We start from the raw sequence: 13,167 nt of genomic DNA on the forward strand, positions 1-13,167 counted from the left end.
ACAGGTTGGACTCGAACCCGGGCCGCCAATGTGGAGAACTAAACCCTCCATTAGGCCATCTGCGGCACTAACCCTTTACTAAAGAAGGGGCCAGGCCTTCAGCCTTATATGATCCTTTAGATTTTTTCTGTTGTTGCTGTTTGCTGTCAATGTTTACTTGTTGCCCTAGTTCAGGATTACTACATTCCTTGAAGCTCGTGTGAGGAGTTATAAAACACACTGAAATGACTACTAATGTTGGTCTATGAGCTACAAAAACAAACATACTGTATCTTAAGCTTATTGACTATTGCTCTTTATTAACTTTTAGTGCCAAGAGTCTCTGCTGTGGGGTAGGTATCACACAACGTGATTTACATCACATTTTCCCAGGCAAGAGAGAAATGGTACAGCTTCGTCCACAGCGGGCGCCAAAATCAACACAAACAAAACATTTCTCACAGGAGCTTTGTGTATTAACTATTTATCACTCAAGCTTTTTCTCTTGAACTGAAATGTGTTTCCTTTTCTTCCACTTTGCACCTTTTTTGCCTTGTTTAACATTTAAAGCCTCAGAGCAGCTTGATAAGTGTTACACTTATGTATAATTTTAAACCCTCAGACTTTTCAAATATACGCTAAGGGAGTTGCAAACAAAGTTTGAGTCACTCAAAATTTAAACATGTCACACAATCTAACCATGCAATATTCATGCAACATTTTCAGCTACACCTGTTCTTCTGATTCAGTCAAGAATGTAGAGAACAAATGTTAAATAAATGTGATTGGGAGCATTTGAACCTTTTGTTGTGCATTTGCAATGTGGCAGAAATGCTCTTGCCAAATTGAACATGTAATAAACTGAGGTAAAGGTGAAAACACCCTCTATGTTTCTCTGTTATTGTTTGTGTTGGTAGGTATTGTTTGAACAACTCAAGACATCTTTCCAAATCACTGATTTTTTCTTTCTGTTCTCTCCTTCTACTCATCCCTCCTCCTACCCTTCCAGGAATGCTTCCAGTTCATCTTGCCAGCGCTGCCGCATGCCATCGACCTACTTCGGGACGCAGTGGTGAAGGTAAAGGAGGCTGCAGACGAGCTGGAGGACCTGCCATCGCCACCACCGCCTCTCTCGCCGCCACCCAACAGTTCGCCGCGTCGCCAGACAGAGGACAAGGGCGTGCAGTGCGAGGACGAGGACGAGGAGAAGAAAGATAGCGGAGTGGCATCCACTGAGGACAGCTCGTCCTCCCACATAACAGCCGCATCCATCGCCGCCAAGGTAACTGGGCATAGGAAAGGAGAGGGCGGTGTTTGTTTTGAACAAATTTCTGTTTTTCACAGATATCACTCCATTTCATGCAGCCATCTTTATATGTTCACATACGTCTTTCACACAAGCAGGTTCCGTATGGCGCATTCTGATATTTAAAAAATTCTACCCAAAAACAGGAGTGTATTAAATAAAAAACTGTTCAAGCTCTGTGAAGAACTTTTAGGTGGTATCAATTTGGCACCCCCTGACAAAGCATCGCATCTTAGTTCATTGATGATATTGTCCATGCAGCATATTTGTAGGTTCTGTTTTCTGACAAAAAAAAAATTGAAAAAAAAGCGATCAATCTTCTCTGTGATGGTCTTGTTTACTCGGTACATGTGCTCGAACAGAGAAGACACAGTCACCCTTTGTCTTGCGGCTGGACTGTGTAACATTTTAGCAGGTATTGCCAGAAAACCATTTAGTCTGCGAGTCAACTCGTAAAAGGTTAAAAGGTCAGTGAAATAGCCAGGCCCTTCATTGCCTTGAAAGCAATGAATAGCATCTTAAAATCAGTTCTAAAACTTACAAGAAGCCAGTGAAGGTGAGCTAAAAACAGGAGTGATGTGTTCTCTACGTTTAATGCCAGCTGGAGACGTTTGATAGAGTTACAGTAATCTAAACAGGATGGAATAAAGCTTTCTCTACAAGTCATTGTACAACTACATGTTCGTCAAAGGTTAAATCACTTTCAACTTTACTCCTAAATATCTTGCTGCTGTCACCAGATTAAAGTACGGTTCACCTAGGTCTTGAAGAACTTGGGTTCTTGCTTTTTTGATGCCCAAAAACTCATTTGTTGTCATTTATCTGAAGAAAGTTATTTTCCATTTGATAGCCTTCAGACCAAGCAGTCGGGGTGGTTGTTTTTTAATGGTTGGGTTTAACGATTGGCATAACTGTGGAAAGAGATAAATGTTGTCAGATTATATCACCTGGAGGGAGCATGTATAGGGAGAAGAAGAGAAGTCCAAGAATTGAGCCTTGAGGTACCCCACAGGTGATGTCTGCTGTAGTCAAAGTTGATGTGCCTTTGTTTACAGCAAAAGTCCTTTGGAAAAGCAGGACTTACTGTAAATACAAAATTCCTCACATTTCTCTTTGGTGGCTTCATGGCTGTTATTGGTGGAGGGGCTAATGACAGAATCAATAACTTGGAAAAGAATCCTATATTAAGACATCTGACTAAACTCTGAACTTTGTGTAATTAAAGTGGGATCCATGATAGTAACTAAAATAAGATAAAAACTTCAACATCATCTTGAGTTTAAAAAAGAGAACCTCTCTTTCACATAAAATTACCATTTTTCTTTGTCATCTTTCATGACTTTTTGCCATACATCTTTGTGTGTGTGTGTTTGTGTCTCGTTTGTCTTTCACATGTAACATGAAGTATCTCTCCATACCCATCATCCTATCCTGCCCTGTCTGCAGCCCGGACCCTGCTTCATGGCTCTGTTGTCACGGTAACATCCCACCTCATTGTCCAGTCACAGACGGATGTTTGGTAAGACTCCGCCCCCTCTGATATCACATTACTTAGTCATCATGGTGTCACATTTTTTTAGGTCATTTGTCTTTCATCTGAGTCAGCTCTGTGAGTAGGCGTGTTCGTTTACATTTGACACATGACTTCCTAGCCGAGGTGTCAGAGTGTTTGTCCTCTTGGCTGGTGTGTGTGTCAGTATTTCGCTTTGTAGAGTCAGGATACTGATTATTATATATGCCTGTGCGTGTGTATGTGTGTGTGTGTGTATGTTCCCAAATCTTAAATATCAGTATTTGTGCCCATGAGGTTATGGTATATTTGGTTTTTATGCAGGTTTATGTGTGTGTGTGTGATTAGATCCCAGACTCCATTATTTCGCGGGGTGTGCAGGTGTTGCCCCGGGATACAGCCTCTCTCAGCACCACGCCCTCAGAGTCGCCCCGTGCCCAGGCTACCTCCCGCCTCTCTACCGCTTCCTGTCCCACACCCAAAGTGAGTACACATGCAGTTAACACACCCACTCCCACTTTACGCATACTTTCAATCAAACATTCAATTAACATCAGTATACATATCTATCCCTGTGAGGAATTTATTTGGATGTAGTCATTTACTGAACTTCATTCTCAACTTATGTTAAAGCTACTGTGAGGATTTTTTTGTTAAAAATGTCAGTGCTTGAGATTTATTTTGAGTTGCACCTTAAACAATTAAAATGCAGTTTTTCTTCTTCTGGGGTTTTGGCAATTACCTTAAAGCTTCAGGTGTATTACAACTTTCTTCTGAACTGGACGAGGCCAACGTCTAAATGGAAAAATTGCCTGTTGAGTCAAGAGATCTGACAAACAGAAACTCAAACATGTTGCTTAGATAAGTTGAAGTGTTTTAAGTGTCATCTGGAATTTATCTCAAAATCTTGCCCTGCATGCCAGCAGTGACACCACTATTAGAACATGTATTGTCCAAACATGTCAAACTATTTTTAACTTTTAAACCAACAGGCAGAAAGTATTTAAAGTGGTTTGATTTAAATAATTAATAAGATGAAATTGGATAAATTAACCATGACATCTTCTGAGCTTGCATGTTAAGAACTCTTTGAGAAAATGAGCAAACTCACTCTGCTGATGAAACTCCAGAAAAAGATGGTGGAACGATTTCCACCACCTTTCAACCATTTGCAAGGTCAAGAGGAAACGCTGCATTTTATTGCATTATCTCTCCAAATATGATCATTAATCAAAATCTAAAACCCAAGTTATATCAAAACGTTAACCAATCCTCACCAGGAAAGACAAGAAAAGAAAATACATCCTTACTAACACACATACTGATAAGACTCACACACACACACATTCCGAACACATGAACACAAAAAACACAAAAGGGCCTTTCAGAGCCCATTTTCCCGTCTGCTCAGCCTGTTTGCTTGTCTGCTACAGCTCATTAATTTTTCTCCACAGGTTATTACAGCTACTCTCTTGTGCGCTAACTAATACTTATAATCAATGGACAAAGAGGTTTTTTTTTGTTCATTATGGTGGGAAAAAGGATTCACTTCTTGCCTGTGATGTCTCTACTTTTTTTTTTCTTATTTTGAGTTATTTTACTCAGAACCAAACATCCTTAGAGTACATGCTTACACATCAAACCATCACACACAGACACACAATCAGAAACAATGCTGTTCTCTTTCAGTGTCTCAACTTGGCAAAGTGTATGTTACATGTTTGTCTCTATGTCTTCTTTATGTGAAACCCTTGACGTATGTGTGTGTGTGCTTGCGTACTTGCAAGTGGTTTGGCGTGCGTGTGTGAGACTGTGCTCGCAAACTTACAGAATTATTACAAAGGTCTTATTTTAAGCTACAAACGCTCCGTTTGCTTTCTTCAATTGCTTCTTTCAATTTCTGTTATTTTCTGTCTGTTCTTTATTGAAGCACTTTGGGCTGCATGTTTTTATGTATGAAAGGTGCTGTATGAATAAAGCTGGGTTGTGTTCTTTGTCCCAGCTTTAATGGAACACTAACATTTTGCTTGGTTACAGTTGGAAGCTTCTTTTGTTTTAAAACTGAATTTGAAGTGTGAAAGATTTACACAATTCTTGATGCAAAAAAAAAGCAACACATTGGAACATGAAATGTCTGACAATCCTTCTGTGTTTTCAGCAATCTCTGCAGAGTTTGGTTTTTTTCTTACACACAGATTGTTGTCAACTCTTTCCTCTCTGTCTTCTGTTTCTTTCTCTCTTTCACCTCATCTGTCAGTGTCACATCTCCGTGTGTCTCCCGGACAGCAGGCAGGCGCTGTAGGAATATATGATGGGGTTGTCATGGGAACAGAGGGATGGCATGTAAGCCGCAGAAGGATGGAGCAAGAGAGGGCGAGTGCAAAGGCAGGTCATGAGAGAGAGGAAGCAGCCAGAGAAGATTTCCTTCCCTCTCATCCTCTCTCTCTCTCTCTCTCTCTCTCTCTCTCTCTCTCTCTCTCTCTCTCTCTCTCTCTCTCTCTCTCTCTCTCTGGTCTGCAGTGTTTGGCTTTTGTAGAGCGATATGAGGTCAGTAGCACAAGAAAGTCGGCAAGGTTTTGTTAAAAGTCTGGTGGAAATCTAAATATTTAAATATGCAGAGCAGCTATAAATTAGTCAAGATGTGGAGAACAGAACAGCAAGTATTGTAATGGCACAAAGAGAAGAGAAAGTGTTGGATTTCAAGGATCTAAGTGCAGATTCCAAGAGGTGGTCCGAAGATGATCCACAGAACGAAATATACATCACACCATTATATTATAATGAAATCCAATCCAAAGTCTTGTTTCCATGCTCTTGGGCATCCCAGTTGGCATGGTTTGTTTTTTCCTCTGTCTTAGCTCCTGCTTCTCGTCTTTTGTATGGTTGCTTATACACATGTACATATTAGCTTTAGCTTGAATATTAAAAAAAAAAAAAAGCTCTGCAGTTACGTCCTCACCAGCTCATGTCAAAAGTTGTACTGATTCTACTCCTTGTCGAGATGCCGGCTGGCCTGGCGGTTGGTCCGCACGCCCAATGTACAGAGGCTGTTATCCTGCTGGTGCACTCGGCTCCTGAGTTGTTGGAACACATTTTTTTTAAAGAAATAACTTTCAACTCGTGTCCCCCAAAGGAATGACGTTTTTCAAATCCATTTCAACGCAACTGTGCTAATCTTACCATTTAACTCTGATTGAGAAGGCATGACTCATTTGTGTGAGACCACTTGAAGAAATCTTGGTTTATGCTGTGAACATATTTCCTTTCGATTTTTCTTTGAGGAGGCCAAAGCTTACTCCAGAATCTCTATATTCGGGTTCAACATTCTGCTCGTATTCTAAATAGTGCACTGAGAAAGATTTTGTCACCGCCTCAACATTGTTTTTTAGTGACATGTAATGAGCAGCAAGGGCTGCAATGAAACAGTATAATATTGAAACTGCAATTTGGCCAAGTGCAATTTCCAAAATGTAAATAAAGGTAAAATGATACCCTATCAAATGTGACAAAATCACGATTTAAAGTTTTATTAGGGAACAACAAAAGTGCAGCAAAAATGGCCACAGCTATCCGTATATGATATATGATCATGAATATCTAAGTGACCAATAACTGTTTTTTATTTCTCCACCTACACTTCTATCAGTGTTTGGCTTCGCTCCTGTTTTCCTCCCCGCATGAATACATTTCCCAATTTTTTTTTAATCATGTGCTGAACTGGAAAGAAATGATATTTGCCTTATTTCTTTGCAAAATCTCCCTGCCTTCTCATCTACTCCGCCGAACAAACCCTCTGCGATTTGTTTTCCTTTATGCCGTGCCTTGTGTTGAACACAGCTTGATTAGAGAGCAGACTTAGCTAAGGTGTTCCTGACCTGAGCTGAGCTGCAGAGTGTGGATCTGTAAATAATTGGACAGTGGGGAGCTTTAATGCTGCCTCTCCTCTTGTCCCAGCGCTGCTTCCGGCTCCACTGATGCAGCAAGTTAGCCTTTTCCCATCAGCCCTAACGTGCAAACACACACACACACACACACACACACACACACACACACACACACACACAAGCACACACACCTGTCTCTCTGCTGAAGCCTCTTTCTCCCAATGACCCAGTTTGTGCGCCTGTCACGATCACATGCCAGCCACATTAGTCAGCGTTTGTGTGTGACATGCATCTTTGGATATGTGTGTCTTTGTGTGTGCCAGATAACAGACACTTGATGTGTTCTCTGTGTCGAGCTTGAAGCTTGTTTAGATTCCGACACAGGCTGTTGCCCTGCGACAAGCAGCCATATGTTCTTTGAAATTCCCACGTTGTGAGCGGCTGCAGTCGCTATGTACACAGCGTCCCTGGAGCCTGAGGCAGAATGGCTCCGTTCACTGATGCATTTCATGTGCCACTGTGGGCTGTTTGAGTGTGTTAGCAGGGTCTTGTTGGCAGCGCTGAGTGGTGGCTTTCAGAGGAGAAGGTTTAGTGTTGGTTTTAATCTTGTCAACACCAGAGCTGCTGTTGCTAATGTTCTCATACAAACAGGCCTGACACCATGGCTAACAAAGTACAACATATGCAGGAAACGCTCTCTGCAACAAAAAAAAAAAACATGCATAAATACACTTGGGGGTCATGTATTCGCCCTTACAGTTCAAGTAGCATTAATCTAGTCATGCTGATGTGGATGCTTTCAAGTGGAGGACGTGTGTTAGCAAAAAGCTACATGTCCTGCTGCACAGTGACATGCAGGACAAAGAGGGTGAGTGGGTTTGGATATTTTCTGTTGACCGTAATAGCCATAGTTATCTGCATTGATTTAAAAAAGAGTGTTGTCTGTTCCATTTAGATATTGTGCCATCCTTTCGTTTAATAAACCTTCAAAACGTTGATATATTTGTGCAAACATGTCACAGTTACAAGGCCACTTACACTCTCAGCTTCATTTTTTCCAATCTTTTAGTCGCTTAAGATGCTCCCCCTTATGCAAAGGTGTACGTGCAGAGGACAGGGCTACTTCCTTATCACGGTGACATCATGTGCCAAACCTTCAGCTGATGCCTGCGATGCCTCTGCTGCATGGGGAGTGTACAGACACAGACAACATGAGCTTGGGTTTACTTGACAGAGACACACACTTTGGATGTCAAAGTAAAATTTCAGCATATCAGGTAATAATGACTATTACAAAAATAAAAGCACATTTTCCAGCATTTAAAACCACGTGAATAAAACAGCTAGAAAGTAGTCTCTGTTTATCGGTATGCAGCCTACATTTTGATATTGGTAGTTCTTGTTTCTGTTTGTAGTATGAGGTATCAACCACCTGCTTTTCAGTTGGAATTGGATGTATGCAGGAAAAAAGTATGTGTGTCATCTAAGAGAGATTGTGCCATAATAAATTAATTTGAACAGTTATCTGTGTGCGAGTGCAGCTAATAATCCCCTCTCAAACCGGGGGTGTACACTGTACGATAGCAGCCGGATTCAGACACCAATTTTGAGTCTCGCAGCTGATTTTGAAGTCAGGACGAATTTTAGCTCGATCCTGAAATCATCCTGTATATACTGAGGCATGACAGCGAATCACGGCCTGATCAGCTGCTCCTGACCGGTCGGATGATTTTCTGGCTATTTTTTATGCTTTGGTCGTATGACTGCACACTCTCTGCCCTGAAAAGTTGGCCATTTCTCCTATGCCATAATGTTTTCAGACAGAAGCTGATGGTTTAAGATAAGCTGAATTTCTACTTTGTGCCACTATGGTGTCTTTGGGGCCAAATGCTGCAGATACATTGAGCTTGTTTTTAGCTCACACTTTTGGAGTTCAGTACATGTTTTTAGTATGTCTATGGTGGTTATAATACCAAAGACATGGAAAAAAATTGCTTTACTGTAAAACAAAGTGTCTTTGAAATAGCAAGCTTCTTTTGCCGTGTTGCTGTAGCTTAGTGTGATATATTTCACTTGGGGTAGCTTCAGTCGAATGAGGCTTTATGTAATGTAACTTAGTGTCACATATTTTAAAAGTAGCTTGTCCAACACTATGATAATCTTTTTTTTTTTCATGCTTTGTGTGAACAGGAGGTGATGCTCATGTACAAATGTCTTGTGTCCTGCTATTATAAGTACTGTGGTGACATGCAGGCATGAGAGCAGAGATAATGAGGGCGATTTTACAATCAAGCCAAGTAAATTTATTAAATATGCCTATGTGTTAATGTTGTGTGTGTGTGTGTGTGTGTGTGTGTGCATGTGTGTGTTAAAGTAGCTCTGCATCGTCTTACAGGTTTTGTGGTTAAGCATAAAGCCTGTGTGTGTGCGTCTGCAGGCTCCCAGACACACTTGCCTGTCTGCAGAGCAGGGAATACACACATACAAGTACACACAGAAAAGTGAGTTTGGACACACAGAATCATCCTTCAGGGCGAGAGTGGCTGTGTCACTCTCAAATGCAACAAGCACACACGCAGCCCACAGCCCACAAATGCAAGCAGATACAAAAGGATTACAAACTGAGCAGCTCTACAACCATTCATGTAACCAGATTTTCTTTCTCTGTCACTCTGTCTCTTACTTGTACACACAAGAAAGCACACAAACACACACACATGCAGAAGACACAGGGAGTGTAGTTGTACCCTTCCACTCTTGTGAGCATTTAGTACAGTTATGTAATGCTGAGTTTGGATTAATGAAGCATATGCGAGATGAGGCTTTTTGACTTAGATGATGGTTGACAGTTTGTGGGATTTTGTGTGCGTGTGTGTGTGTGTGTCTTGTTTCTGATTTTCATTCAAGTATTCAGGGTTTCACCTTGTATGTGCCCCGGTTTTCTAAGACACGAACACAAAAAAAACACTTCAGCCTGACTGACGGCAATGTCATTTTGTTACAACATTCAGGAATTTTCTATTTCTTTTCTTCTTTTGTTGTTTTATGAGTGTTTGGTTTAATACAACATGTGAGAGAACTGAGAGATAGCTTGAGCTACATCTGACTGCATAGGAATGGTGTGACAGTACGGGCCTATATCCAATAGATCAAATGTATACATGGTGAATGAGACAGCATTGATTGTTTGTTTTAAAAAAAAAAAAAAAAAAAAAAATCTATTTCAGTAAATTCAAAACTGTTGCGATGTGTTTATTGCAAATACTCAAATTGCAAAACAGTGAAATTGCTATAAATCGCTCTGCCCTTGTTGGGATACTTTAAGGGGTCCAAAGATAAATCTGAGATTATCATCCATATCATCATACAGCCGTTAGTTTTTAATAAAAGAAGCAGGAAAAAAAAGCTCAACTGTTTATTTATCTGACCTCTATTGTAAAATACTGAATACATTTATCTCTTTAGGCCTATGGAAATATTTTTACATTTTTTTTTGGTTCCCCCCCAGTTGACATCTTGTGTCCACACCTTAACCTGCAGAGGGGTTTCTTTTAAGGGCACACTTTCCACATTTCTGTAAATTCAAAGGTGAGGTCATATTTCCTGAACTAATGTAATTTGTAAAGGTGTGTAAAAGTTCTTGCTGTTCATACAGGTGGTGAGTTAAGTATCAGGGTGGCTAATACTCATAGTGGACAGAAAAAAAAAAGATTATTGTCCTGGTGTGAAAAATCTCCCCCAAGCTATGTTGTCTACATACATACAGACATACAGAAATGCACTTATTAAATACCTTACTTTTGTCAGCTGTTATTAAGGCAATACATGAAATATGATATGACCATGACATGCAATACAATATGATACAATGTGACACAATGCAATGCACCGAATTGACAATAGTGGAACCTCACTGATCATTAACGAACGCCTCTAATCTGTCTGCTGCCCCTTTCATTTCCTCTCCTCTTTCCATCAGAGCGCTCACCTTGATGCATCTGCAGGTGCTCACATTATTTATGCTCTGTGTATTGTACGCTGTTCCAAACATCCCATCCACTTGACTGATATCCACATTTGTTTTGATTAAAGTAATCCATGCTCTTGCGCTCTCGTGGTGCCTTATTTGCACAGACTCTTTCAGGTGGCTGGCTGTGCACCTAGAGGACACTTCCTCACTCTGCACTGGTCCTCTTTAGCAGTTTTTTGATTAATGTCTTGATGTACGGCGCTGGAGCCAAGGCCAAGGCTTATGGAAATCAGCCCATCTGTCCTCACTGGAATGTGGGGAATGACTCACAGCACTATTTGCAATTCAGCACACGTCAATTCCATGACCTTCACCATGGATGGATTGCCATTCTGGTCACCTCTAGAGACCTGAACAAGAGTGTGTTAGCATGCACCCGTGTACCGATAAGCTAAGAATTTTCTCAATTAAACCACTGCAAAAATAAGAACACAAGCTCTTTTAATCAAGAAACTACTTCTGCCTTAAATTCAGAAGATCTTCGTCAACGTAGGTGGGGGTTTTAATTTGGTAGAGAAGCTTAACTCTAAACTCACAGGACAACTTTTTGGCTGGTTATAAAACAGACTGACAATAATTCTGATGCCTCTTGATGAGCTGAAAAAAATCAGACCATCAGGAATCAAAATGTTTTATTTCAGAATAAACCGATGCCTGTTTCCACTGCTCTGGGGTAGGCGTAGGACAAGCCAATTTACAGCACACCTCAAAAACAGACTTAGTTTACATTTTCCACAAACAAATCAAAACAAAAGACTCACGCTGACTGATGTTTTTGTTGTGTTAAAGAAATCTGTATAAGATTTTACAATTATTGAATACAGCTTAAATATATACAGAACAGGTTAGCAAAGAGATAAGGGATACTGTGTCAGGGAATCAGGGGAGATTTGCACAGTTTGTTATTGTTATGTATTATGTTCTTCTAGTTGCACTCTCTTCAAAGTCAGTACAGCAGACTTAATAATCTGTTCTTTGCAGGATTTCACAGCTCTCATAACAAACGTGTTAGTCATGGTGTGGGAAACAAGCACAGAAGAAAAAAAACCTTGTCAGTAGACAGATCACAGAATCATCACTTGCAAATGAGCGTTGACAGAGGATTATTGGCAGCACTGAGTGATCAGACAGAGGGAGATGAATGATTTATGCCCCTTGTGAATGCGTAACCACCCATCCAATGTCAAATCATCGGGCCGCAGTGTGATGGATCGATGATTTACGGCCTGCATGGCAGATCCTCTATATTCAACCAAGAAAAGTACAGGGCAGTACAATCATCAATAAACAGTAGGAAGCGTGTATTAGTGTGTTTTTATGTCTGTGATATGTGTCAGGCTCTTCTGGAGTAGCATTGCACATTTCCGCCGGGTGTATGGCTCTGTTGGCCCGTACAAGGATCTGTACTTTGGGTGTGCTTGTGTGCGCGATTCTGAGTGTGTATGTTTTATTTAAGTGTAATTTTTTTGGTCTGGAAAAGCATATCGAGGAAGTGTCAGGTCACACACGCTTGATAATCTGGAACATTTTTGAGTGAACCCTCTGTGTAGTCTTGTAAAGTCAATATGCTGTCTTGTTTGTTCCGATTCCTTTTTGCTTTTCTGATTGTGGAATTGTAGTTTGTTTTTAAAAGGATGACACATTTTAGGATCTTTTTGAAAAAAACACGAATGCATTATGCTTCTATGTAGGGATGATTGCTCAGCGAATACATTTATTTCAAAAGATTTATGAATTCTGTGACGTTCACAGGTTCACACCCCATTTTTCCCCATAAATGCATACAACATCATGAAAACAAAAGAAATATAACAGGACGATACATGTTACATACAAAAAGAATGGATCTTCTATTTTGAGAAAGTCATAAAAGATGGTCAAATCTTAAACTGTCAAACTTTAGCGTTGAGCTGTATGCTCGAGCTGTTTGAGTTTGGGGTGTGTCATCACTTCCTGCATTGAGGCTTTATGAGGTTCTGCTTTGGTCTTCTTTTATATGAGAATGTTAAGTCGTTGACTTTTTGTAGACATTCAGTGCCTCTGAGGCTATAATGAGACGATCGCCCGACACTCTGATGGGTGAATGTTTAAACTTGCAGCCTGATAAAGATGAGTGGAGGCAAGACTCAGAGCTGGTAAATAAAATGTAAAAACTCCTGTTAACATGTTTTGACAGAATAAGTATACCTGTAAACAGTAATTATTCTAAAGCCAGGGGCTTGGCAAACATTCCTTCTTTACGTTTCTATGGTCTTTCCCTGCATTTATCCTTGTATCTTTCTTATTTCAGGGCCACACATATTCAGCCTGATTTTTCTCCAGCTTGAGGCCATTATAACCAAAAAAGCAGAAGTGGGACTTTAATTAGCATACATTTGAATTTCTACCTTATTTGGCATAATATTAAATTTAATTATACTACCATTGGTTTTGGAAGGTGTCAACCAGTTTAATTTTT

General features: G+C 40.3%; 1 protein-coding gene across 13 annotated transcripts in view; it reads left to right on the forward strand.

Annotated features, from left to right (window-relative positions):
• The window catches only part of gphnb (gephyrin b), a 100,174-nt gene that overhangs the window by 50,714 nt on the left and 36,293 nt on the right, over positions 1 to 13,167 (forward strand). For all 13 annotated transcript variants that reach the window (XM_020628116.3, XM_065963632.1, XM_065963633.1 and 10 more), the window contains exons 7-8: positions 989 to 1,261; positions 3,144 to 3,278. In XM_020628116.3, coding sequence (XP_020483772.1) covers positions 989 to 1,261; positions 3,144 to 3,278 — 408 coding nt within the window. The remainder of the gene's footprint in view (positions 1 to 988; positions 1,262 to 3,143; positions 3,279 to 13,167) is intronic.

The sequence above is a fragment of the Labrus bergylta genome, chromosome 15 (genome assembly GCF_963930695.1).
Source record: "Labrus bergylta chromosome 15, fLabBer1.1, whole genome shotgun sequence".
Classification (NCBI taxonomy): Eukaryota; Metazoa; Chordata; class Actinopteri; order Labriformes; family Labridae; genus Labrus; species Labrus bergylta.